The sequence below is a fragment of the Lithobates pipiens genome, unplaced genomic scaffold (genome assembly GCF_037356315.1).
Source record: "Lithobates pipiens isolate NorthernLeopardFrog02 unplaced genomic scaffold, aLitPip1_a1.2 Scaffold_1, whole genome shotgun sequence".
NCBI classification, from domain to species: domain Eukaryota; kingdom Metazoa; phylum Chordata; class Amphibia; order Anura; family Ranidae; genus Lithobates; species Lithobates pipiens.
In genome coordinates this window covers 92,023,981-92,051,472 of record NW_027507685.1, presented here as the reverse complement: position 1 = coordinate 92,051,472, position 27,492 = coordinate 92,023,981, and the positions used below count along the sequence as shown (strand labels likewise).

Genomic DNA, 27,492 nt, shown 5'->3' with positions numbered 1-27,492 from the left:
GGAGAGGGGGGAGAGGAGAAGAGAGAGAAGACACAGGGGTCCTGAACTCACTTCATGGTATACAGAAGGTAGAGTATATTAGCTTGCTCATGGACATTGGAGGTGTCCCGTAAGATTTCCACAAGAGCAGTAAAATCCGTCTGTCTGATGTATCCTGGGAAGATGCATCTCTTCATGGATGGCTGGAATCTGAAAAACGTAACAACTTTCAGGAATATATATTAGTCGCATTAGCATTATTGGTATTCAATGAAAAGTCCACATCAAAGCAATTTCACAACAGTATTGTAAAAAAATTTATTGAGTATTAGCCTCATATAATAAAGGTCAAAGGGAGGTAAAAATGTGCCATCATCCAATTTGAAACATTAACCACTTCGCATCCAGGCCAATTCTGACATTTCTCTCCTACATGTAAAATTCATAATTTTTTTGCTAGAAAATTACATAGAATCCTCAAATATTATATATGTTTTTTTAGCAAAGACCCTAGAGAATACAATGGCGGTCGTTGCAACTTTTTATTCAGAGAAAAAACTGTCATGCTTTAAAAAAAAACAGTAAAGTTAGCCCGATTTTTTTGTATAATGTGAAATATGAAGATACGCTGAGTAAGTAGATACCCAACATGTCACGCTTCAAAATTGCACGCGCTCGTGGAATGGCGCCAAACTTTCGTATTTAAAAATCCCCATAGGCGACGCTTTAAAATTTTTTACTGAATACATGTTTTGAGTTACAGAGGTCTAGGGCTAGAATTATTGCTCTCGCTCTAAAGTTTGCAGCGACACCTCACATGTGTGTTTTGAACGCAGTTTTCATATGTGGGCGGGACTTGCATATGCGTTCGCTTCTGCGTACGAGCTCACGGGGACAGGGGCACTTTCAATTTTTTTTTATTGTTAATTTTACTTTTCTTTTTTTAGTTTGACACTTTACAAAAAAAGAAATTTGATTACTTTTATTCCTATTACAAGGAATGTAAACATCCCTTGTAATAGGAAAATGGCATGATCGAACCTATTTACAGTGAGATATGGGATCAATAAGACCCTACACCTCACCTCTAGGCTGGGAAGCCTAAAATCAAAAAAACAAAAACCGTTCCCAGCTTCCCAGCTGAGGCAGCGCCTTTATTTTGAATCCAGAGGCCGGGCATGACGTTATAACATCGGGCCCAGCCTCCGAACGATCATAGAGACTCCGGGGACCATCTGGTCCGCCGGAAATCTCTATGATACCATCTGGGGGCCGGCGGATCCTGTGACCGACTCACTGATGGAAGCGGTGAGTCGGTAGAAGCGGCGGGAGGGGGGGATGTCCCCTCCTGACGCTCGTAAGAACAATCAAGCAGCGGAACATCCGCTATGATCGTTCTTATGGTGCAGGGAATCGCCGGCTGAAAATGCTGATATCTGAATGATGTCTGTAGCTTCAGGCATCATTCAGATATACCACCACAAAGCCGACAACGTCATATGACGTACCTTGGGCGCCAAGTGGTTAAAAAGTGGAAGGGTGAAAATTTGAGGACAGTTGCTGATGCTGACCAATACACAAGGATATATCAGCCACTGTCACATTTTCACCCTTCCACCTTTAAAAACAACAGTATTGTGAAAAAGTATTTGTCTCCTTCCTGATTCTTTTTATTTTTTGACAATTTAAAGCGGAGGTCCACCCTAAAATGGACCTTCCGCTCATCGGATTCCTCCCCCCCTCCGGCGCCACAATTGGCACCTTTCAGGGGGGAGGGGGGTGCAGTTACCTGGATAATCCAGGTAACTACACCCACTTCCGGGCTAGCTCTCTGCGGAAAGGGGCGTACATTACGCCCCTTTCCGCAAGTGCCCGCCCCCTTCCGCAAGTTCCCCGCTGCCTGCTGGGAAACACACAGATCCCAGAGGCAGCGGGGACCGTCCTCATTGCGCAGCGCGGCTCGCGCATGCGCACTAGGGAACCGGGAAATGAAGCCGAAAGGCTCCATTTCCTGATTCCCATACCCAAGATGGCGGCGGCAGCACTCGAGTGTCGATCTAGAGATCGGCTTCGGGTGCCGACATCGCGGGCGCGCTGGACAGGTAAGTGTCACTAATATACACCTTTGCTTAGGGTAACCTCCGCCCGTTAGCCAAGCAAACAAAAGGCGCTTAACACTGAATGGTGTGCTTTCTACCTGGGAGCTGTGGAATTTAAGCAGCTGTTTTAAAAGGCATTAAATAAATAAAACCACTAAGAAACGTCAAACAGACATTTACAAGATAAATGAATAAATCAATTCACCCGTAGAAACAACAGCGCATATTACTCTATAGAAAAAAATATATGTTATTTGTTCTAGTGCAAACTATTGTTCTACGGAAAACATGTATATACTCCAAAATATAGTCATACAAAATAGTTATTGTCCATGATGACTATCCATATGTCCAGATTATACTGAATAATCAAGATGGTTTCAGTGAAAGAGGAACTGAAACAGAATTATCTGTATCTGAGGATGATGTCAACACGACGAAACGCGTCAGGGTGGTAGTACACGTTAGTAGCATAGAGGAACTGACAGGAGGGAGGAAGAGGCGCACAGCTTTAACCGTGAGCTATTATGTGGCGACGGCCAGTGGCAGCTGATGCTAATACTTCTCCCCGTACCTGACTGTGATAAAGAACTATGCACGTTGAGTGAACCAATGTTTTTAAAGGATTGTTTTTTGTGAGTGCAATATTTTTCATTGAAATAAATTGTGTTTTTACGAGACAGTATTACGCTATGTTTGTTTCCCGCAATTGCTTTTTTCCGAGATCTTGAATTACCCGGCACTCATGAAGCGGATGAGATCCAGCCGATGAGGAGTAATATCTGAGAGCCCGTGTAACCAGGCAGATCTGATCTTGAATTACCCGGCACTCATGAAGCGGATGAGATCCAGCCGATGAGGAGTAATATCTGAGAGCCCGTGTAACCAGGCAGATCTGGTAAGAATATAACTAAAGGGGGTCGCCTCATGCCTGGGATTGCACCCCAGCAAATTTGCGAACACTGCATTTCACTGTTGGAAGTTTAATCACGTTAAGGAAGGATTGCATCGTATACCCCTTATGATCTGTGCCAGGATACTTTGTTTCAGTTTTGCTTTTTCTATGGACTGGAATAGATAATTCTGTTTCAGTTCCTCTTTCACTGAAACCATCTTGATTATTCAGTATAATCTGGACATATGGATAGTCATCATGGACAATAACTATTTTGTATGACTATATTTTGGAGTATATACATGTTTTCCGTAGAACAATAGTTTGCACTAGAACAAATAACATATATTTTTTTCTATAGAGTAATATGCGCTGTTGTTTCTACGGGTGAATTGATTTATTCATTTATCTTGTAGATGTCTGTTTGAGGTAAGTGTCACTATTTTAAAAGTCAGCAGCTGCAGTATTTGTAGCTGCTGACTTAAAAAAAAAAACAAAAAAAAAAAAAGGAAAAAGCTGTCCACACCTGCCTGGCCCTAAGTGAATAAGTAATTGCCCCTAAATCTAATAACTGGTTGTGCCACCTTGGCGGCAACGACTGCAATCCAGCGTTTCTGATAACGAGTCTTTCACATCACTGTGGTTGAATTGTGGCCTTTGCAAAATTGTTTCAATTCAGCCATATTGGCGGGTTTTCCAGCATTTAAGGTCATGTGCCACAGCATCTCAATTGGATTTAAGTCCGGACTTTGACTAGGCCACTCCAAAACCTTAATTTCTTTTTTAAGCCATTCAAGTGGACTTGCTGGTGTGTTTCGGATCATTGTCATGCTGAATAACCCAAGTGCGCTTGAAGTCACAAACTGATGGGCAGACATTCTCCTTCTAGATTTTCTAGTAGAGCGCAGAATTCATGGTTCCATCAATGAGGGCAAGTCGTCCAGGTCCTGAAGCAGCTCCAGACCACCACACTACCACCACCACGTTTGACTGTTGGTATGATGTGTGTTTTTTTTTTTTAATGAATTACTGTGTTCGTTTTACGACAGATGTAACAGAATGCAAACCTTCCAATAAGTTCAACTTTCGTCTAATCAGTTAACAGAATAATTTTCCAAAAGTCTTGGGGACAATCCAGATGTTTTTTGGCAAATGTCAGTGGAGCCTTTGTGTTCTTTTTGATCAGCAGTGGCTTTGGCCTTGGTACTCATGGATGGATGCCATTTTTTCCCAGTCTCTTTCTTATTATTGAATCATGAACACTGACCTTTTACCCTAGGCAAGTGAGGCCTGCAGCTCTTTAGATGTTGTTCTGGGTTCTTCTATGACCTCCTGGATGAGTGGTTGTCGTTGTGCTCTTAAAGTCATTTTTGTAGGCCGGCCACTCCTGGGAAGGTTCACCACTGTTCCAAGTTTTCTCCATTTATGGATAATGGCTCTCACCGTGGTTCACTGGAGTCCCACAGCCTTAGAAATGGCTTTGAAACCCCTTCCAGGCTGACTTTTTATCCTCATCTGTTCTTGAATTTCTTTGCTTTTTGAGATCTTTTAATGTGCTTCACTTTGTCAGACAGCTTCTACTTAAGTGATGTCTTGATTCAACAGGTCTGGCCTGGGTGTGTCAAGTGTAATTTCACTCAGCTTTCCAAAAAATTTGGTTAATCACAGTTCATTCATGATTTAGCAAGGTGGGGGATTACTTTTTCACATAGGGACTGGCAGGTTCGGACAGCTCTTTTCACCCAAAAGTGGAAATCTTATTCGCTTAACATGGTAATGCCATTTCAAACTCCTTAAATATGCTTTCATTCAAATAATCCCTGGTGATTGTGCCATGAAGGTTTTTGTTTAGGCACTTCCTGGTGTGGGAAGTCTTCATCTCCCAATACCCCTCCAGTGTTGTCTTAATGCACAGGCATGCCCTACTAGTTGTAAGGCTGGCCTCAGGCCAGCCTGTATTTGTAGGAGGAGCATGAGAGGGCTATTTAAACCTCCTCCTCTGTCAGGGCCAGTGTCGTTAGGTTTTCTGGGTGGAAGCACGTCTTTCCAGAGCGGCGGTTGGCCGCCTTCCTTCCTCCCTCATCCCCTCCCTCCCTCATCCCTGGGTCCACTGGCTTGTGGAGGCCACCTTGCCGTCACCCCCCCTTTTTTAAACCACGTGTTCCAGCAGGGAGGGGGGTGGCGACCGTCGGCAGTTACTTCTCCTAGCGTCCAGGCATGGGGGGGTGACGGGACAGTCCATCCATCCGTCCGACTTCCTCCCTTCACCACCCACGGCTCCAGCTGGCTGGCGTGAAGCCCGTCCCCTTCTCCTGGTGCTCATGCCGGGGGGAGAGGGGGGGCGTCCTTCCTTTATGTTCCCCTCACTTGTTTGCCTACTCCCCTTGCATTTAGCTCCACGAGGGAGCCACCCGCCTGGGGATCGCCCGCCAGCTCTGGAAGCTTTGGTGATTTGTGGGATGCAGCACTGGAGGAGATTTTCTCCCGTTGTGGGGAGAGGGGGGTCGGCTGGCTCCGCCCGCTGTTTCTCCTGGTGAGGGGAGGTGGAGATAGTCGGCCGCCGCCGGCTCCCCCTCTCCCCTCGCGGGTACGGAGCACCCGCTGTGTCTCCTCGTGGGGGGGAGGGGGAGGTAATCGGCCGCGTCGGCTCCCCCTCCCCCCTCACATATGCTGTGTACCCGCCGATTCTCCTGGCAGGGGGGAGGGGGAGGTAATCAGCCGTGCCGGCTCTCCCTCCCCCTCACATATGCAGTGTACCCGCCGGTTCTCCTGGCGGGGGGAGGGGGAGGTATTCGGCTATGCCGGCTCCCACCCCCCTCACATAGGGAACGTGCCAAAAAACGCCTATGTCAGAGTCTCTTTGAGCAAGATAGCTTATTTGCTATTATAGCTATTTATTTGCTCTGTTTCTTAATGCACAGAACTAATTTGGGCTGTTACTAGAAGGCACATTTTTCTCCCAAAAAATAAATAAATAAATAAATAATAAACACTGGGAAAGGACTCATGCTGGCAGATATGATATCATTTGAGACACATGCACCAATGCTTTGATTCAAACTACTGAAGTTTGCCATACATGGGCAGAGAAAGCCTCCCATCACTTCTTCTTGGCAGCGGATGGCCTTGCTTATCCATGGTGATGGCCAAATATGACGAATAGTGTGTATACCAAGTGCTCACATAGCCTGAGGAACAAACATGGTCTATGAGCATTGTGGCGTTCCCTGTATGACTGTAGCTTCCACCGGGCCATTTCATTTCTAAGCAGATATGTGTAATGCACACCTGGGCATGGTGGGTCGTCCCCCCCCCCCCCCCAGCTCCACATGGTGGGTTGTCGTCCCCCTCCTGAGCTCCACATGGTGGGTCGTCGTCCCCCTCCTGAGCTCCACATGGTGGGTCGTCGTCCCCCTCCTGAGCTCCACATGGTGTGTCCCCCCCTCCTGAGCTCCACATGCTGGGTCGCCCCCTCCTGAGCTCCACGTGGTGGGTCCCCTCCTCCTGAGCTCCACGTGGTGGGTTCCCCCCCCCTTCATGAGCTTCATGTGGTGGGTCTCTCCCCCCTCCTGAGCTCCACGTGGTTGGTCTCCCCCCTCCTGAGCCCCATGTAGTGGGCCTCCTGAGCTCCACGTGGTGGGCCTCCTGAGCTCCACGTGGTGGGCCTTCCTCTCCCCCCGCCTGTGCTCCACGTGGTGGGTTTCCCCACCTGCCTGAGCTCCACGTGGCAAGTCTCCTGAGCTCCACGTGGTGGGCCTCCTGAGCTCCACGTGGTGGGCCTTCCTCCCCCCCGCCTGTGCTCCACGTGGTGGGTTTCCTCCCCCCCCCCCCCCCGCCTGAGCTCCACGTGGCGGGTCTCCTCATCCGCCTGAGCTCCTCGTGGCGTGTCTCCCCACCCGCCTGAGCTCCACGTGGCGGGTCTCCCCCCCCCGCCTGAGCTCCACCTGGCGGGTCTCCCCCCCCCCCCCCCCGACTGAGCTCCACGTGACATTTCTGTCTAACTCAGTCTAACATTTCCGTCACGGCGTTCTGTCCAGCTTTTCTGTCGCAGCGTGGGGGGGGGGGGGGCACAGCATTTCTGTGCAGCATTTTCCGTCACAGCGTTCTGTCCAGATTTTCTGTCACAGCATAGGGGGGCACAGCGTTCCTGTGCAGCATTTCCGTCACAACGTTCTGTGCAGCTTCCCCTGTCAGCTGTCTGTCCAGCATTACGGTCATAGCAGTCTGTCCAGCATTACGGTCATAGCAGTCTGTCCAGCATTACGGTCATAGCAGTCTGTCCAGCATTACGGTCATAGCAGTCTGTCCAGCATTACGGTCATAGCAGTCTGTCCAGCATTACGGTCATAGCAGTCTGTCCAGCATTACGGTCATAGCAGTCTGTCCAGCATTACGGTCATAGCAGTCTGTCCAGCATTACGGTCATAGCAGTCTGTCCAGCATTACGGTCATAGCAGTCTGTCCAGCATTACGGTCATAGCAGTCTGTCCAGCATTACGGTCATAGCAGTCTGTCCAGCATTACGGTCATAGCAGTCTGTCCAGCATTACGGTCATAGCAGTCTGTCCAGCATTACGGTCATAGCAGTCTGTCCAGCATTACGGTCATAGCAGTCTGTCCAGCATTACGGTCATAGCAGTCTGTCCAGCTTTTCAGTCATAGCGTTTTTGCCCCTGGATGTCTGTCTTAGCGCACTGCCCCGGCATGTCTGTCGTGGCTTTCTGACCCAGGATTTCTGTTTTCTATGGCATTAACTGCTCAATGTATGAGTGGAGCCAGTGACGTTACCCATTTGGAGCCTTTGTGAACACAGCTGGCAGGGAAGCCTGTGTGGGGAACGCCTCCTTCTAGCTGATTGTTTGAATGCGCTACTTGGCAGTCATGGTTATGTGAGTGAAATTGTCGTGTGTGTAGCATGCAGGAATGGTTATCATTGCGCAATGAGAGCTTTCTTTATTTGGTGCTCAGACCTGGGATAATACGGTTGTGTTTAATAATCATTTGGAAAGTATTCATACCTTCGAATAATACGATCGTGAGTAATATTACTTGGAGAGCTATTGTGGAGATAGTAGTGGCACCCTCTTTTGATTGTGATCCAACTGCGTTTGTAGCTGCATATGCTAATCCGTGGTCATAAATTGATTTTAAGTATTTGTTGAGCATAGTACACTGCTATAGTTGTCTGCACAGATACATATACATATATTTATTTTTTTGCTATTTGCACAATTTTTGGATTATATATGGTTATCTGCGGCGTTCTGAACCAGCATTTCTGTCATGGCGTTCTGAACCAGGATTTCTGTCATGGCGTTCTGAACCAGGATTTCTGTCATGGCGTTCTGAACCAGGATTTCTGTCTTTGCATTTCTGAACCAGGATTTCTGTCATGGCTTTCTGAGCCAAGATTTCTGTCATAGCGTTCTGAGCCAGGATTTCTGTCTTTGCATTTCTGTCTCTGCATTTAGTCTCAGCGTGTTTTCAGGCTTTGCATTACTGGCCAGGATTTTGCTGTTGCATCGCTGTCTCAGATTTTTCTGTTCTAGCATTTCTGGCCCAGGATTTCTGGCTTTTCATTTATGCCTCAGCGTTTCAGTCTTGGTTGTTGCTGTCATTGCGTTTTGCCTCTGGTTCTGTCACTACGTTTCTGCTTCAGCATTAAGTTTCAGAGTTTTCTGTCATGGTGTTTCATCATGGCATGTTGTGTTTCTGTCTCAGCGTTTCCTGTCTCAGCGTTTCCTGTCTTTATGTTGCTGCCAGCATGCCTGTCATGGTATTTCAGACTTGGTGTTCAGTCTCGGAGTTCTCAGAGGGGCGTTGTTCACTCATGGCATACTCTGGTAGTCGTTCGTCTTTGTTGATTGTCATGTCCCATTGTGTCTGTGTCATGTTTTTGTACCTGGGTCAGGTAGTTAGGGCTCACACGTCAGGATCTGTCACGTCTATAGATCCATACGGGCTGAGGTTTCGTTTATTAATTGATTGTTGGCCACAATCTTCTCGCTCATATACCATACGTCATACATTGCATGTTCATTCACCACATCTATACGACTACCCACCATTGCCTGTGGGTACACTAGCCCTGAGTTTCCAGTTTATTACCTGTCTCTGCACTGCAGGTTACTTGGGCTCACATACATGTGGGTGGGGGGGTCCGTCCGTCAGGTTATTTTACGCGCAGTGGTCTTGTTTTTTCTGCTCATGTTTCATTCTTAGTTAGGCAGGGTGGTATTTTTGTTCTCATGTCTGGTTGTCTGTCATTTCTCTAGTTTGTGTTTCAGGTTGGGCCATCTTGGCATCCATACCAATATCATCCATGCTTGCTATCACTTCCTTCAGCCCGGCCGTTGTTGTGGGCTAGTTGATTGGTGCTGAGGTCATTTCACCACTGGGCTCACTCTTGGGTCAGAAGCAGGCGAAAATGTTTTCTTCAGTTGATGTCCTGTTGTGTTGAGGCCCTGGTTACTGCCCAGGGATGTATAGTCTCTCTCAGGGTGTTTGTTAGCCACGTCCCCGTGACGGTCCTTGGGGGGTAGGTTGGGCAGATGTCATAATGGTTTTGGATTCCACTCTTGGCTCTGATCTTGTTTGAACTTATTGCCGGGATTGCCATTTAGGGACATCAGTCCAGTCGTCTTTTCCGATCCCCAGCTTGTTCCAAGTAGGGGGGGCTTGGGTATGTCTGTATCATGCCATGGGGACCATTTCCCCGGGAGGGAGTCTGGCCCTCCTTGGTTCAGGTTTCTGTCCCAGCTGTTGGGTTCAGGCTGTAGTATGACCCGATCATAGCCGGTGGGACCTGGGTCCTGCGTCTGGTATGGTTTCTCCAGGTTGACAGTATTATTGCCATGGTGCATGGGCCTTATCCGCTTACTCCGTCACATCCATCAGGTTTCCAGCTTTTTCGCACTCCTGCTAGTGGTCTTTTTGCCACTCACCCTCTTGGGGGCGTGTCTCTGGGCTATTTCACTGGTGTTCATTGGGGTATTTTCGCCATCTTTTGCAGGGGTTTCCTCGGGCCAGGCCTTGTTCCTTTCCCCTCACGTATCCTCTCATTTCACAAGCTATTCATTCTCTGGTCTGGGTGTCACGGGCATCCGGCTCTATTCAATCTTTCAGGGGATGTTCAGTTGGGTTCAGGGTAGTGTCACAGGTTCGATAGGGGGTTCCTTCTCGTCGCCAAGTCAGAAGTCGGTGTGTTCTTTGCCACTACGAACACTTTCCGGTTACTTGCTGGATACGTACTACTGCCGTCCGGGAGCACACCTTTATCCGTGATGGTTCATTACCTTCCCTTCTTCACCTAAATTTTGTGTCTTTTTGCCCTCTTCTCAGGCATACTGACCAGCTAGGCCAAGGCACACCTCAGGCCTTGGTTCTTAGGAGTATCGCATTTCCCGCTTGAAGACTCTGACTACAAATGTCACAATCAGAAAACCAGACCCGAGAAATGGCATGCAGTCACTGAAAGAGCAAGTAGCCTGGAAGTGATATACGAAGAAAGGGTTGCCCTTGCCAGTTTTATAGATGAATTTTAGAAATTCAGCTACTCTGTAAAAACTGTAGGCATACCATGAGATAAGTCTAACAAGGTGCCTAACAAGGTATTATTCACATCTGACAGCTTTATTGAGTTCCAGGAAGATAACTCCCAAAGCTCCAGTCACTGGAACTGTTATGCCCCATCCGCCACTGCTTCTGCCCATTCACAGAAGCCTTTATCTTATGTAAATGCATTCAGAAATCATAAATGATTCTGTGAATGGGCAGCAAAGGGGAGGGGCAGGCATAGCTGCTCTGTGTGCTTCTATCTGCTCACAGCTGGAGTGCAATAAACCCGTCACATAGGCATAATAGAGAAATGTTCCAGAGGTGACATGCTCCTACGCAACTGGACTTAACCCATAGCATGTCTACACTTTTTGCAAAGTTCTCAACAATCTTTTGAAATGAGAAAGCCACTTGGATGAACGGTGCAACATCTTTAACATTACTAAACAGGCCAAGCCTAATGTGACAAACTACTACTTAGCAAAGCAATATGACCTAAATTTGGTGATCACCCTACCATAACACCTACATGAGCTTTTTGGAATCAAATGGGACTTTTGAGTTTATAGAATAAAAGAACAAGTTTCAAGGAGTGCAAAATTACATTCTAGCCTATTATGCCGTTACGTTGCAGGGGAAAAAAGGAGGCAGTAAAACCCATAATGCCTGAAACGTTTCGGCATAGAAAGATTTGTCTGTTTCACTTTGTCATCAGTGCTGAAATGCTAATCTCGTCTCTTTTACAATTTCACAACAGGTTATGCGTCAATTATCCAGGATCAGGCGATCCACGCTCTGAATATTCACAAGAATGACTGCTGTGGGTTTGGAACCACCACGGCCCGGGATCGTCACCGACAGACGTACAGCCATCTTTGAAACGTTTACACCATGCAAATGTCTTCTTGCGGCTAAGCGTCTCATCACCGTACTGTGCTTGAAGTCTTCTGTAGATATCCGTGGGTTTAACGCCTTCGTTCACAAAAAACGTCATCACCATGAATGCACTAACACTATTGTCTGTCATCTCGATTAACAGTCTCTGGATTGGCACATGACATGTGCGCTACCTACCAGTAATAGGACACACCTGCCACTTACTATTGCGTGTAGTGCCGCCACGCTAGCACCCCTTTTTAATACCTGTAAAATTGAAGTTTCCAGTTTGACGCCCCTCACACATAGGCACAAACATGAAATTGCCCTTTCTTTCACATATACAGTAACAGCCTCTACTATTCAGGAAAGGCTTTCCACAAGATTTTGGAGTGTGTTTGGTCAAAAGAGCATTTGTGAGGTCAGGTACTGATGTTGGATGAGACAACCAGGCTCAATCAGCATTCCGATTCATCCCAAAAAGCATTCAGTAGAGTTGAGATTGGTACTGATGTTGGCTGATTAGACATGACCACAAAGGTGTTCAAGTAGGGTTAAGGTCAGGTACTGATGTTGGATGAGATGACCCAATCCCAAAAGTATTCATGAGGGTTGAGGTCAGGTACTGAAGTTGGATGAGAAGACCCGATATTAAAAGGTGTTCAGTAGGGTTGAGGTCAGGGTACTGAAGTTGAATGTGAAGACCTGATCCCAAAGGTGTTCAGTAGGGTTGAGGTCAGGGTACTGAAGTTGGATGTGAAGACCTGATCCCAAAGGTGTTCAGTAGGGTTGAGGTCAGGAACTGGAGTTGAATGTGAAGACTTGATTCCAGAGATGGCCAGTAGGGTTGAGGTCAGGTCAGGGCCGGCACTACCACTAGACGAAGGGGGCAGCCGCCTAGGGCGCACTACCACCTAGGGCGCAACCACGGCCTCTGTCCGGCGTGAGCTCCTCTCCTGATCTCCCGCCCCCCCCCCCGGTGTGCCAATGGCGCCACCAATCCCCCATGTTTGCCACTGAGCGCCCCACTGTGCTCACACGGGTTCATCTCACAGCGCCGCTCCAGGACTCCTTTGCTCCAGCCTGTCCCTCTGGAGCGGCATTGTGTGTCTGTGTGAGTGCAGCGGAGGGACGGGGCTCGGCGGAGATGGGAGCATTGAGAGGTCGGTCAGCTGACCTCCTGCCCAGTAGGGACATCGTGGAGCGGGTGGACGGCACTGACCTGGTCCCGGCGGGGACATCATGGAGGCGGAGTGGGTGGACGGTGCTGGCCTGGTCCTGGCGGGGACATCGCGGAGGTGGAGCGGGTGGACGGCACTGGCGTGGACTCCTGAACAATTCTGCACACCCAGTGCGGAGGAGTCGGAGAGGCCCGGATGATGGTCGCTGAAGGCAGCATCAAAGAGCAGAGGTAAGGAGGAGGATGGATCCTCGCCGATCTACATTGAGCTGTATGGAGGGGGTTTGTGTGTGAGTAATGCAGGAAGTAGGAGTCATGTAGGTCAGTGTGATGTGTGTCAGTGCCAGTGCATGTGCCAGTGCCGGTGCGATGTGCCGGTGCGATGTGCCGGTGCGATGTGCCGGTGCGATGTGCCAGTGCGATGTGCCAGTGCGATGTGCCAGTGCGATGTGCCAGTGCCAGTGCGATGTGCCAGTGCCAGTGCGATGTGCCAGTGCCAGTGCGATGTGCCAGTGCCAGTGCATGAGCCTGTGCCAGTGCATGAGCCTGTGCCAGTGCATGAGCCTGTGCCAGTGCATGAGTCTGTGCCAGTGCATGAGTCTGTGTCAGTGCCAGTGCCAGTGCCAGTGTCAGTGCCAGTGTCAGTGCATGAGCCTGTGCATGAGTCTATGCCAGTGCATGAGTCTATGCCAGTGCATGAGTCTGTGCCAGTGCATGTGCCTGTGCATGAGCCTGTGCATGAGCCTGTGCATGAGCCTGTGCATGAGCCTGTGCATGAGCCTGTGCATGAGCCTGTGCCTGTGCCAGTGCCTGTGCCAGTGCCTGTGCCAGTGCCTGTGCCAGTGCCTGTGCCAGTGCATGTGCCAGTGCATGTGCCAGTGCATGTGCCAGTGTCAGTGCATGAGCCTGTGCCAGTGCATGTGCCAGTGCATGAGCCTGTGCATGAGTCTATGCCAGTGCATGAGTCAGTGCATGTGCATGTGTCTGTGCCAGTGCATGTGCCTGTGCCACCCCGGTGTGCCAGTGCATGTGCCAGTGCGATGTGCCAGTGCGATGTGCCTGTGCCAGTGCGATGTGCCACCCCGGTGTGCCAGTGCATGTGTCAGTGCCAGTGCGATGTGCCGGTGCCACCCCGGTGTGCCAGTGCATGTGTCAGTGCCAGTGCGATGTGCCGGTGCCACCCCGGTGTGCCAGTGCAGTGCCAGTGCGATGTGCCGGTGCCACCCCGGTGTGTCAGTGCAGTGTCAGTGCATGTGTCGGTGCCAGTGCGATGTGCCGGTGTGTCAGTGCATGTGCCAGTGCAAGTGCATGTGCCAGTGTGATGTGCCAGTGCATGTGCCTGTGCCAGTGCATGTGTCTGTGCCAGTGCGATGTGCCTGTGCCAGTGCGATGTGCCTGTGCGATGTGCCTGTGCGATGTGCCTGTGCCACCCCGGTGTGCCAGTGCATGTGTCAGTGCCAGTGCGATGTGCCGGTGCTACCCCGGTGTGCCAGTGCATGTGTCAGTGCCAGTGCATGTGTCAGTGCCAGTGCATGTGTCAGTGCCAGTGCATGTGTCGGTGCCAGTGCGATGTGCCGGTGCCAGTGCGATGTGCCGGTGCCAGTGCGATGTGCCGGTGCCACCCCGGTGTGTCAGTGCAGTGTCAGTGCATGTGTCGGTGCGATGTGCCGGTGTGTCAGTGCAAGTGCATGTGTCTGTGCCAGTGCCGGTGCCACCCCGGTGTGTCAGTGCATGTGTCAGTGCCAGTGGATGTGTCAGTACAGTGTCGGTGCCAGTGCGATGTGCCGGTGCCCCCCGGTGTGTCAGTGCCAGTGCATGTGCCAGTGCCACCCCGGTGTGTCAGTGCCTGTGTCAGTGCATGTGTCAGTGCCAGTGCATGCCAGTGCATGTGCCGGTGCCAGTGCATGTGCCACCCCGGTGTGTCAGTGCCAGTGCATGTGCCAGTGCGATGTGCCGGTGCCACCCCGGTGTGTCAGTGCATGTGCCAGTGCGATGTGCCAGTGCCACCCCGGTGTGTCAGTGCATGTGCCAGTGCATGCGTCGGTGCCAGTGCGATGTGCCAGTGCGATGTGTAGGCGTCAGCGTGATGGTCAGCATAGGTGTCAGTGTGATGGTCAGTGTCAGTGTAATTGTCAGTGTAGGCACCAGGTAGGTCGGTGTAATTATCAGGTAGGTCAGTGTGATGTGAGTAGTGCAGGAAGTAGGAGTCAGGTGGATTAGTGTATGTGTCAGGGGGTCAGATAGGTCACGTGTAGCAAGGGCAGGGTAAGGTGGAGTCATGGGCGCAGCCGGGGGGGGGGGGGGGGGGGGGGGCAAAATTTGGTTTCGCCTAGGGTGTCAATGATGCCTGCACCAGCCCTGGGTCGGGTACTGAAGATGATTGTGAAGACCATATTCCAAAGATGGCCAGTAGGGTTGAGGTCAGGTACTTATGTGGGATAAGAAGACCTGGATCATAGTCAGCATTCCAAATCACCCCAAAGGTCATCAGTGTGTTTGAAGTCAGGGCTCTGTGCAAAACACTTGAGTTCCTTCACACCAAACTGGTCAACCCACGTCTTTATGGAGCTGGCTTTGTACACAGGAGCAAACAGTCATGATGAAACAAAAAGTGGTCTTCACCAAACTGTTGTCACAGGGTCGGAAGCACACAATTGTCTACCCATCACTGGAAACACCTAAACGTAAATTGTGCATAGGGGTGTCTATCAACTTTTGGCCTTAGGTAGGTGTGATAACCACAAATATTTGACCATAGAAGTATAGACATGGAGAAGGTCTTTAGAAAACAGAGGTTACATTTTATTTTATTATTAATATATTTTCATTATTTGGACAATAGTGAACTTTTTATGTACAAAAGTGTTACCTTGCCGACTTGCTGCTGTTGGGGTGCATAATCCAACAAGTCGAAGGAGGGCTGGGATGATTTTAACAGCTTACTAGGCAAATACATCTGTATATCTAGAAAGGGAATTACATTCTTTCAGTATGTAACATATTTTTTTTACATTTATGTTGACATAATTGTTGGATTCATGAAAAAGGAGCAAAACTTAATTTTGTCTAACAAAAAGACTGGTGGTGGTAGATCAACATTGTGATTAAAGAGCCATTATGACCTATCCTATGCAAGGTGACAGCATCTCGGCAAAGGGTTCCCCCTAAACTCCTTATACTTACCTGGGTCCATCATTTGTTGCGGCCAGTACTGAAAACACTAGTGTGGGACACCAAGGAGTGGGGAGATCACTAATTCAGTCCTGTGACAGCATTCAGGTCCAACAATTGACAACTAGGTCCAAGCAAAATCACAAGGTGGTCAAATGCTTTTCCATACCTAGGGTGGCAGGTAGAATTATAAGGTGGTTGGGGGGTTCTTCGCAGAGATAGGCCCCTTTCACATATGCGGACATTATGTCCATATTTCATCCATCCGTTTGCGGTTGAAATACGGACATACATGCATTCCTATGGGATAGCGGGTGTCTGCGGATAAACATCCGCAGACACCCGCTATCGTCCGCCTCCGCTATTGTCCGATTCGGCAGACGAAAGAAAATCCTATTTTTCTATCCGTCTGCAGACAGACGGTCCATGTTCATTCGTTCCCCCATAGGAGGAGAGCGGAGAGCTGACAGGGCGGTCCCTGCACAGTGTGCCGGGACCGCCCTATTATCCGCCGGGTCAGCAGGGACAACGGAGCGATCCCCGCTGAGCAAGCGGATCACCACGGGGCAGATCATTACTGATCCGTCCCGTGTGAAAGGGGCCATACTCATGCATCTTTGGGTCTAGAGTGGTAGCCAAAACAGTTCACCTACATATATTCTAACATGTTGCCTAGTTCAGGAACTTTGTTGTCCAAAAGAATAAATAAAATAAAAAGAAACGCAAGAAGGTCTCTTCCTCAACAAACCTATTTCTTGGAGTCATGTGCCTAGAGTGGAAGCTGCTATTCCAGCCAGCCCACATAGTAGAGCAATAAGGAGCGGCCTCGGCCTATACTTCTCCACAAATCACCTCCTTACTGACATGTTTCACCTTGCCCATCGGGGCTTAGTCACAGAGGTGGGAGCTTGAAGCAGAATCAAGGTTCTTGATGCACATTCTGCTTCAAGCTCCCTCCTCTATGGCTAAGCCCCAATGGGTGGGGCGAAACACGCTGGGGAGGGGGTGGTTTGTGGAGAAGTGTAGGCTGAGGCCACTCCTCATCTCTATACTACACAGGGCTGGCCAGGAGAGCGGTGTCCGCTTTATTCACATGCCTGTCATGGTTTGAATGACTACATTAAGACGCCAGTACCCAGTCTCCTAAGAATAAAGAGAAGAGACTCCTCTTCAGCTTAGAATGGCACTCCATGCTTTTCACATACTTCTGGGAGTGTTACATTCATGCCCCCCCCCCCCCCCCCCGCTCTGTATGGTTCCATCTAGTGACCCCCTAATCACTTGTAGGCAGGTGAAACTGCGGACTACAGCAGGTGACCAGGAGGGATGCTCCAAAAGGTTCCATGACTAAGCCCCAAAGTTGGGGCGAAACATGTTGTCAGGGGTGTGGGCTGGATGGAGTCTAGGCTGAGGCTTCTTCTGCTCTTTACATGAGAGTTGTGGTCAATTTCATTGCTCCCTTGTTGCAGAGGGCATTGGAGAGTTGAGAAGGAAGTTGCAATAAAGCCCGTTGTGGTCCAATCGAAACAGTCACCTGTTGCCCCTTCTAATGAGACTACTGACTAGCTTTTTTGCAAACTCCTTCTGAACGGACCAATTTTACACATCTGCCCGGTAAACCCCCCCCCCCCACATAGGACCCAGGTTTGGGACCTCCATGGCATCGAGAGCACCCACCCTCCTCCTGAGTGGAGACAAGTTTAATCTCCACCTACATACTTGGATGGTTGTATGTTCCGTCCCATAGGATGACCGTACCCACCACATATGTACAGTAATGACCCGTACACACGATCAGAAATTCAGCCAGCAAAAGACCGATGAGAGGCTTTGTTCGGAAAACGCGACCATGTGTACGCTCCATTGGACATTTGCTGGCGGAATTCCTGCCAGCAAAAGATTGAGAGCAGGTTCTCTATTTTTCGGTCGGAAAAAGTTCCGATCGTCTGTACCATTTCCGACGTGCAAATTCCTACACATGCTCGGAAAAAATTTGACGCATGCTCAGAAGCATTGAATTTAATTTTCTCGGCTCGTCGTAGTGTCGTACGTCACCGCATTCTTGACGGTCGTAATTTCAGCTAACTTTTGTGTGACCGTGTGTATGCAAGCCAAGCTTGAGCGGAATTCTGTTGGAAAAACCATCCAAGATTTTTCCGACGGAAATTCTGCTCGTGTGTACGTGGCATTAGTCATTCAATTTTCATCCTTTCCTATGATTGAACTGTATTTGAGACATTTTTAAACCAATTAGTTTATACCAGCGATTCTCAACCAGTGTTCTGTGGAACCCTAGGGTTCCTCCAGAGGTTTCTAGGGGTTGATTCAGCATTGGGACAATTCTGCCTCTCGGATAAGTTCCCACCGATCTTTTTAGCCATCTCTAAGGAGGTAATTCTTCCCAATGACCATCATGAGTTGTAGATTTCTAATTTTTAGGAGGGGTTCCCCGAGACTGGAGAACGATTTCAAGGGTTCCTCTGTGTTAAAAAGGTTGAGAGAGGCTAGTTTATACTATAGGGACTTTCCCGCCTACCTCTTCATGGTGGACATCCTGAGCTACACCAGAGACCCCCCCAGCCAGCCCTTTAGTACCAAACACTTCAGACCTTAGTTGACCACCACATCCCAGATCTGAGACCACATGGGTCGCTTTAACAAAAAAGTTAAATATAAACATCTAGAGAGATATAAAAGTAGAATAATATTAAACATAAAAATACAATAAAAACAAACATCTTACCCTGCACATTGAGACTTCTAGCTTTTGTGCGAAGGGATATGAGATCCCGCGTACTGTGAATGGCCGCCTTGAAGCGATGCAGTCCCCCTTTCTGTGCGGCGGGTGCTGGTTTTGGTGCGCTGGTGCTCAAAAGATGGCTGAGATATTGAGCCACCTCATCTTCCGAGTCTTCTGTAGTGAGGAACCAGGATTAAAGGGAGATAGGTATGACCGCTCTCCAGCACGTCTATCTAGAACATCCCAGCAACCCAACAGACGAGATTTATTGCTAGCGGTCATAGTTGGTGGAAGCATGCAAGACAATGGGGTATTAAAACCATGCATTGCACCCCCCAAAAAAACCTGAATGTTTTGGTCAAATACACTAGAGCAGAAAAGCCTGTCCCCTGCCAGAGTGCTTGAAAGGAATCTAGTGTGGAAGCAGTGGTCCCTCTGCAGAGCTCTCACAAACCTCTCCTTCTGAATATATTGGTTGAGCCGAAAGCTTGAAATGCCCCACCAGAAAGTTAAAATGCATACAGGTTTTATTTTGAAATATGTAAGGAACTTAATCCCCAATGTGTTTCGGGGGCCTCACTCACTTTATTAGGACTTTAACCACTTGACCTCCAGAATGTTTTACCTTCTTTAAAACCAGGCCGTTTGTACCCCCTGTACCGCCCTGTGCAGTACAGCCTCCTCATATGACTGGCGTGGCGGTAATCAGGGACACTGACTGGTGACAGTATGAAAAAAATAAAAATAAAATGTAAATAATTTTTTTATTACATTTTTTAAACAACTTTTATATTTTTTCATTTTTTTTGCACATCCTGTATTTAGAGTAGTTCATTGTCACCATAGGGACACTGTACTACTCTGGGGGGGGGGGGTGGGGGAATAGTTTTATGATTCTTTACAGCTAATCAAATGGTAGAGGTAGCCAGGTATCATGTGATTGCTGTGGGCCAATCACAACCATAAACAGCTTTCTTATAGTTGTGGTCTGTGATTGGCTACAGTTAATCACATGGTGTATGTAGCCAGGTATCATGTGATTACTGTGGGCCAATCACAGATCACAACCATAAACAGCTTGCTTATGGTTGTGGTCTGCGATTGCCTCCAACTAATCACATGGTACAGGGCACAGATCACAACTATAAGCAAATTGTTTATTAAAGAAAATCCATTCATGACAGTTTGTTTATATTCGTGTCATGTGATCGCTATGACCAATCATAGCGATCACACGATACTCGGTAATTATAACTCGCCGTGTCCACCAGATAACAGATCACAGAAGCAGCACGTATCGAGCCCTGAACTTGGAACAAGCTGTAAGACGTGCATGTACATGATTCAGCCGATCCTTGATGCCCGCCTGGATTAAATGCACTGTGGGCGGTCTGGACGGAGCCAAGAGAATGGCTGTTAAGGGACTCGAGCTGTAGATAAAATCTGGACGATTGTGTATTAAAAGATCTCAGTTGCCTTCAGAAACTGGTAGATGCTGACTTTTGGGGGTGTGTTGGACCTCTACATAGATGCTTCTGCTTCCACAGAGAATAAAGGGGCACGTTGGACCTCTGCATAGACTACTGTTTCCACACAGAGAATATAGGGGTGTGTTGGACCTCAGCATAGAGACTACTGCTTTCACAGAGAATAAGGGGGTGCGTTGGACCTCTGCATAGAGACTATTGCCTCCACAGAGAATAAGGGGGCGTGTTGCACCTCTGCATAGAGACTACTGCTTCCACAAAGAGTAAGGGTTTCTACAATGCTCTTAAAGGGTGACTTTGGGGGGTGTTGGACCTCTGCATAGAAAGTACTGCTTCCACAGAGAATAAGGGGGCGTGCTGGACCTCTGCATATAGACTACTGTTTCCACACAGAGAGTAAGGCTTTCTATGGGTGACTATGCATTTGAAAAATGGAAAGGCAGAAAAGACTGTTTACCCTTACACAGGAAGCACAACTTTACTGTCTGGATCAACAGGTATTTTTAGCAGTGAGACTGTAAAAATATAGAAAAGCTTAACTGCCTGTACAAAAAATTTTGGGCGTTAGAGTGAATTTAACTGTGGCTAAAAAAAAAGTCAGGTCCATCATTTCTAATTAGGGCACTTAATGATTTTTTTTTAAAGCTGAACTCCAGGCACAAAAACTTTAAATATAGTCTTCAATAACCACAAATATAATAAATCCACTTTGCATGCACAAAATGCATTTGCAAACCCAGTTATAACCGTGTAAGATTGTCACAGTGACATCATCACTGTGCTGTACATCGTGTGGAGAGCAGAGCTGTGGGAGGGGCTCAGCAGCTCCACCCACTACAGGCCGACCACAGAGAACTACAGGAGGGAGCGGAGACAAGACCGTTCACCCTGCACAAGGAGAGGGAGCAGCAGTGAGTGGTCTTTATTACAGGAAACTCCTTTACAGAGGCAAAGAATACACGTGCCTCCAATACGGGACAACCCCGGAGTTCAGCTTTAAAATTTCCTCCAGATGCCGATTTTCCATTCTCTGGCACGTCCCGCTCTCATGCATCAAGTCTGAAAAGTCACCAGCAACAATTGGGCAACCGTTAAAAGACACTTCTAATGGCAAAGATGGACAACAGTTAAAAGAACTTCTGAGAAGAATGCCCAACCAAGGCTCCAAAGATTTAGGCTTTACATCAGCCAGGACACGTCGTTTTTGCTGCTCAACAAAAATTCTTATAAGGTTGGGGGAAAAAAAAAAAAAATTCTCTCCCGGTGTTACCATTAAACAGCTTTGCCACTTTTGTTTGCACTCCCAAGTTCTCCATGCTCTCCTTCTCCCTTACCATCATCGGCTGGCAGAGCCACATGCACGGGCTGGTCTGGCTCCTGCACAATGATTGGCTGGCCCGAGTGTGAGCCACTCCCCCAGGCACACAGCTTACCCTCCACACCAAGGTCCATGAAGCTGAGATGTTTGCAGCAGGATGTGGTGAGGAAGTCAGACAAGCGACCAGTCTGTGTCCTGGAATCACCAAGGAAAGAGCGGCCAGTTAAAGGGGTAGTCATCATTCTTCACTATCATCATTCATCAATAAAAAGATTTATCATTCTTCATCATCATTCATCAACATCATGATCATCAATCAATAATCATTCTTTGTTATCAGTCATCATTCACACTTCTTCAATCATTCATTCTTCATTACCATCATAAATCGATTCATCATCATCCCCCATTCTACATTATCACCCTCATTCATACTTTAGCATCAATCATTCTTCACTATCATCATTCATCAATAAAGATTTATCATTCATCAACATCATCCATTATCATCAACCAATAATCAATCATTCTTTATCATCAGTCAACACTCACTCTTTATTATCATCAATCATTCATTCTTCATTACCATCATCATAAATCAATTCATCATCATCAATTCTTTATCACCCTCATTCATAATTTATCATCATCAATCATTCTTCACCATCATCCTTCATTAATAAATCCATCAACCAATAATCATTCACTCTTTATTATCATCAATCATTCATTCTTCATTACCATCATCATAAATCAATTAATCATCATCCTCCATTCTTTATTATCACCCTCATTCATAATTTATTATCATCATCAAACATTCATCAATAAAGATTTATCATTCATCAAAATCATGATCATCCATTATCATCAACCAATAATCAATCATTCTTTGTTATGATCAATCATCATTCACTCTTCATTATCATCAATCATTCATTCTTCATTACCATAATAAATTCATCATCATCCTCCACCATTCTACATTATCACCCTCATTCATACTTTATTATCATCATTAATCATTCTTACCATAATTCATTCTTCATCATCTTTATCATTCATTCTTCATTACCATTTCATCACCATCATTCATCAACATCATCATCCATTAATCAATGATTCTCTGTTATCATTAATCATCATTCACTCTTTGTTAACAATCATTCATCATCATTCTTCATTACCATGATAAAAATTTATAAAGATTTATCATAATTTATCAACATCATGATCATCCATTATCATCAACCAATAATCATTCTTTGTTATCATTAATCATTCTTCATCATTAGAATTCATTGTTCATTACCATCATCAAAATCAATTCATCATCATCATCCATTCTTGAAGATCACCCTCATTCATAATTTATTATCATTCATTCTTCATTATCACAGTCTCTCATTCTTCATTATCGTTGCCATCAATCATCATTATCATGTAATCATCATTCATACTTCATTATCAATCATTCATTCTACATCATCATCATTCATTGTTCATTATCACCATCAGTCAATCAATCATTCACTCACCATTCATTCTTCATAATCATCCTCATTCATTCTTCATAATCATCATCATTCATTCTTCATAATCATCATCATTCATTCTTCATAATCATCATCATTCATTCTTCATAATCATCATCATTCATTCTTCATTATCATAATCATCATTCATTCTTCATTATCATAATCATCATTAATTTTTCATTATCATAATCATCATTCATTCTTCATTATCATAATCATCATTCATTTTTCATTATCATAATCATCATTCATTTTTCATTATAATCATCATTCATTTTTCATCATCACCATCACTCATTTTTCATCATCAATCGTCATGAATTCATTATAATTATTAATTCATCATCATCATTCAATCATCATATTGATCATTCATTCTTCACTAGCATCATCAATCGTTTTTCGTCATCAATCATTCTTCATAAACAACATGATCATTCATACTTCATGATCATCATCATCAATCATTCAGTCTTCATTATCACCATAATTCAACATCATGATCGTTTTTTTATCAAGCATTTTTCATCATCATGATCGTTCATACTTCATCATCATCATCATCATTAACATCCATTATAATCATCATCATCCACCATCAATGAACATATTATAGCATATATGGCTGGATTTGAGGACTTCTATTTTCAGGTTGAGGACCACTGCCCCATGCTTATTTCAATTGGTAAACATGATCAGAAAAATCTTTTCTACAACACTATTAAACTTTGTAACCAGGACATCACACGTGGTCCTCTAAAGTTGGCCAACTTGAACCACATAAGAAATGATGGAGTATTAATTCCACACCTGGCACCTCCAAAGTATCCATCCTGGAGTTTCCTGAACGTAGCTAGGACTGCTGGATCCAAGTCTTTGCCGGACTCATCTAGGAAGAAATGCAAAGAAGATATGCCAGTTGAGGGACTTTGTCTTGAGGTGTAGCTCATGCTAACATGCACTGACAGAGGTTGAATAGTTAGGAGAGAAGTATTGCCAAAGCTTTTTGGGTCATACTTCGCCTGAGGGTCATGGGGGTGCACTTAATTTTGCTTTTTTTGTGAAGCAGAGTCAGCTTATAGCAGGCTATTGTCCACTGCCAGCTGAGGTCACAGAATCACTCCAGGCTCTGGAAGGATTCCAGGAGAGATGCACCAACCTGCTTGACTGACAGCTGACACATGGCTGAAAGCTGAAGCTAACTGCGCCCAACCCCCTCGCCAGCCTGGCGATCTAGTAAGTTCTGGAGGAGCAGAGAGAGTCGGTGATTGACAGTCACCACTCCTCCTCTCCCAGAAGACCAAGAGTTGAGTGACCAGTGGTCATGTGATCTCTCAGTCAAATAGCCATTGTGGGACAGCTTCAACATCACGCTTTTTTTTGTTCTACCATACTTCTCCTTTAAAGCGTAACTAACTCCAAAAACAATCATGTCATATTTTGCAGCTTAACAATCCTTAGATGTGGTGGCTGCATTCGTTCTTTATTTTGTAGGCTTTATTTTCACCTTCTGATCCTGCCAAGAACACACTTCAGGCCCTTGGATGACAATGCTAAATCAATTACTGTATCTATAGAGGGGGCTATGGTTGCTTTCCTAATATGATATACCAGTTCAATTCACAGGAAGAGATGAGGTATTTTTTAGTACTTGCTGATAATGATCTTGCCCGAAAAATAAAAAAACAAAATGTAGCCACCACATCGAAAGGACTAGAAAGCTGCAATAAGTTTTAAAAAAATTCTGTCCCTGTTTGGACAGAGTGGGGTAGGGTCATAACTATCTATTGCTGTCCCTATGGCAGAGATTTACCCCATTTGTCACTACAACAGAAAGTGAGGGAAAATCTGAAAAATTAAAGCTCCCCAACATGAACAAAATAATGCAAATACCTCATGGCCCTCTTCAGTCTCCTATACTACCATGGTAATATCCCCATACTGCATGGTCATCATCGGTTTCCTATACTACCATGGTATTATCCCCCATACCAGGTGGTCATCATTGGTTTCCTATACTACCATGGTATTATCCCCAAACCAAATGGCCTTCATTGGTTTCCTATACTATCATGGTAGTATCCCCAATACTGGATGGCCATCATTGGTTTCCTATACTACCATGGTATTATCCCCCATACCAGATGGCCATCATTGGTTTCCTATATTACCATGGAATTATCCCCCATACCAGATGGCCATCATTGGTTTCCTATATTACCATGGAATTATCCCCCAAACTGGATGGCCATCATTGATCTCCTATACTTTCATGGTAGTATCCCCCATATTGGATGGCCATCATTGGCTTCCTATACTACTATGGTATTATCTCCATACTGGATGGCCTTAATGGGTCTTCCATATTGAATGTCAATAACACCTTGCTCTTGATTGTCCCTCAGTAGTTGATACTTAACGTCAAGGTGTTTGGTCCTATGATTGACCCTTTCTGAATGATTACCGCATTTATTGACGTATAACATGCACCCCAAGTTTAGGAGGGAATTTAAAAGAAAAAAACTTTTAGGAGGGAAGTTTAAGGAAAAAAAAAAAACTTACATTTAAATGCCCATCAATGCAGCCTTATCAGTCATTTGCAGCCTTGCATTGCAGCCTTGTCAGTGTGTTTGGCGTTTAAAAATGGCGCCGCCGAGATATAGAGCGGGTGTCCTGTGTATCTCGGAGGCGCTCGGTAGTTCTCGGCGGCTTTCGGATATTTTCGGGCGTTCTCAACTATTTTTGGCCACACTCGGCTGTTCTCGGCGGCTTTCGGAAAGCCGAAAGCCGCCGAGAACGGCCGAGTGTGGGCAAAAATAGCTGAGAACGCCCGAAAATACCTGGAAGCCGCAGAGAACGGCAGAAACGGGTAGCAACAGCGGGGGATCTGCGTATAACACGCACCCCCAATTTCCCCCTGATTTTAGGGGGAAAAAAAAGTGTGCGTTATACGCCGATAAATACGGCAAGTTTTTTTACATCCCTGGTTGTCTTCAAAAATGGGAATTGGTTTTATACTACCATGGTTTTATCCCCCATACCAGATGGCCATCATTGGTTTCCTATACTACCATGGTATCTCCATACTGGATGGCCATCATTGGCTTCCTATACTACCATGGTATTATCTCCATATCGGATGGCCTTCATTGGTCTTCTATATTGAATGTCAATAACACCTTGCTCTTGATTGTCTCTCAGTAGTTGATACTTGACGCTAAGGTGTTTGGTCCAAGGATTGACCCTTTCTGAATAATTAAGCTTTTTTACATCCCTGGTTGTCTTCAAAAATGGGAATTGGTTTTATACTACCGTGGTATTATCCCCCATACCAGATGGCCATCATTGGTTTCCTATACTACCATGGTATTATCCCCCATACCAGATGGCCATCATCGATTTCCTATACTACCACGGAATTATCCCCCATACTGGATGGCCATTATTGGTCTCCTATACTACCATGGTATCATCCCCCATACCACACGGTAATCATTGATTTCCTATACTACCATGGTATTATCTGTCATACCTGTCATCAGTTTTCGATGTTCTAGCAAAACCTGAAAAATCTTCTATATTAAGATATATTACCAAGCATGGTTTGAGATACTGGAAAGGTGATGGTGGGCCGCCCAGTCATTCTCCATCTGCTACACAAGTAGGATAAGTCCGTACGCAACATCTCTACAATCATCCGGTTATCCAGGGCTAGATAAAACTGTTGCTGATCTATGAACTGTAGGAGAGAAAAATTAAATAAAGGTTTACCGAAAAAAATAAAAATAAATTTAAAGCTAGACACAGGGGTCTAGTGCTAGAATTCTTCCTCTTGCTATATCGTTTGCAGCGTTAACTCACGTGTGGTGCGAACACCTTTACATATGCGGGCGTGACCTATGTATGCCTTTGATTCTGCGACCTAGCATGAGGGGACAGGGTTGCTTTTATGTTTTTAAAAAAAAAAAATGTTTTACACTGTTATTCCTATCACTAGAAATGTAAATAACACTTGTGATAGAAATAAGACATGACCGGTGTTCATAATGGGGTCTAAAATGCCCCAAATCTGTCCTCTACCCTGGAAATCATGAGATTAAAAAAAATAAAAAACGATCTCTGCTCTCCACGAAAACAAAAATGGCAGTGCTTACATCTGACAAAACCAGAAGCGTCATGACGTCACTTCCAGCCTCCCAGAAACAGAGATGGCCAGGGACCAGGGTGACTTTTACAAAAAGGGAATCGCTGGCTAAAAGCTGCAGGCACCATCCCGGTATAACCACTTCAACCCAAGGACGTCCATGGATATCCTACAGTTGGGAAGTGGTTAAATACACCAATTCTCATTCGTATGCTTCTCAGTTTCCTACCATAACACCCTTCCTTCTTGCAGGTCATAGACTTTCCCTCTTACCCTCTAAATACCATCTATGCTGGCCTAGCTCATTCAACCCTGTCCTCATCTCCCTAGAAGCCAGAGGAGGAACAAAGGGTGATATTGTAAAGCCCTTCAACCTTTTCACCCCAGAGGAGCCCTTGAAATAGAATTTTTAGGTCTCAGGGAACCCTTGAAGATTAGTCCATCGGGGGATCATCGGTAAAGCACCCCTTATACAGGTGAAGGTCAGTAGGAGAAATGCCCCACTTGC

At 46.3% G+C, this 27,492-nt stretch overlaps 1 protein-coding gene across 1 annotated transcript in view; it reads right to left on the bottom strand.

Annotated features, from left to right (window-relative positions):
* The window catches only part of PHKA1 (phosphorylase kinase regulatory subunit alpha 1), a 140,602-nt gene that overhangs the window by 36,131 nt on the left and 76,979 nt on the right, over positions 1-27,492 (bottom strand). Inside the window, 7 exon segments of the mRNA XM_077485894.1 lie at positions 52-144; positions 146-189; positions 15,456-15,550; positions 18,501-18,671; positions 21,319-21,497; positions 23,651-23,729; positions 26,435-26,579. Of these exon segments, the coding sequence (XP_077342020.1) occupies positions 52-144; positions 146-189; positions 15,456-15,550; positions 18,501-18,671; positions 21,319-21,497; positions 23,651-23,729; positions 26,435-26,579 (806 nt within the window).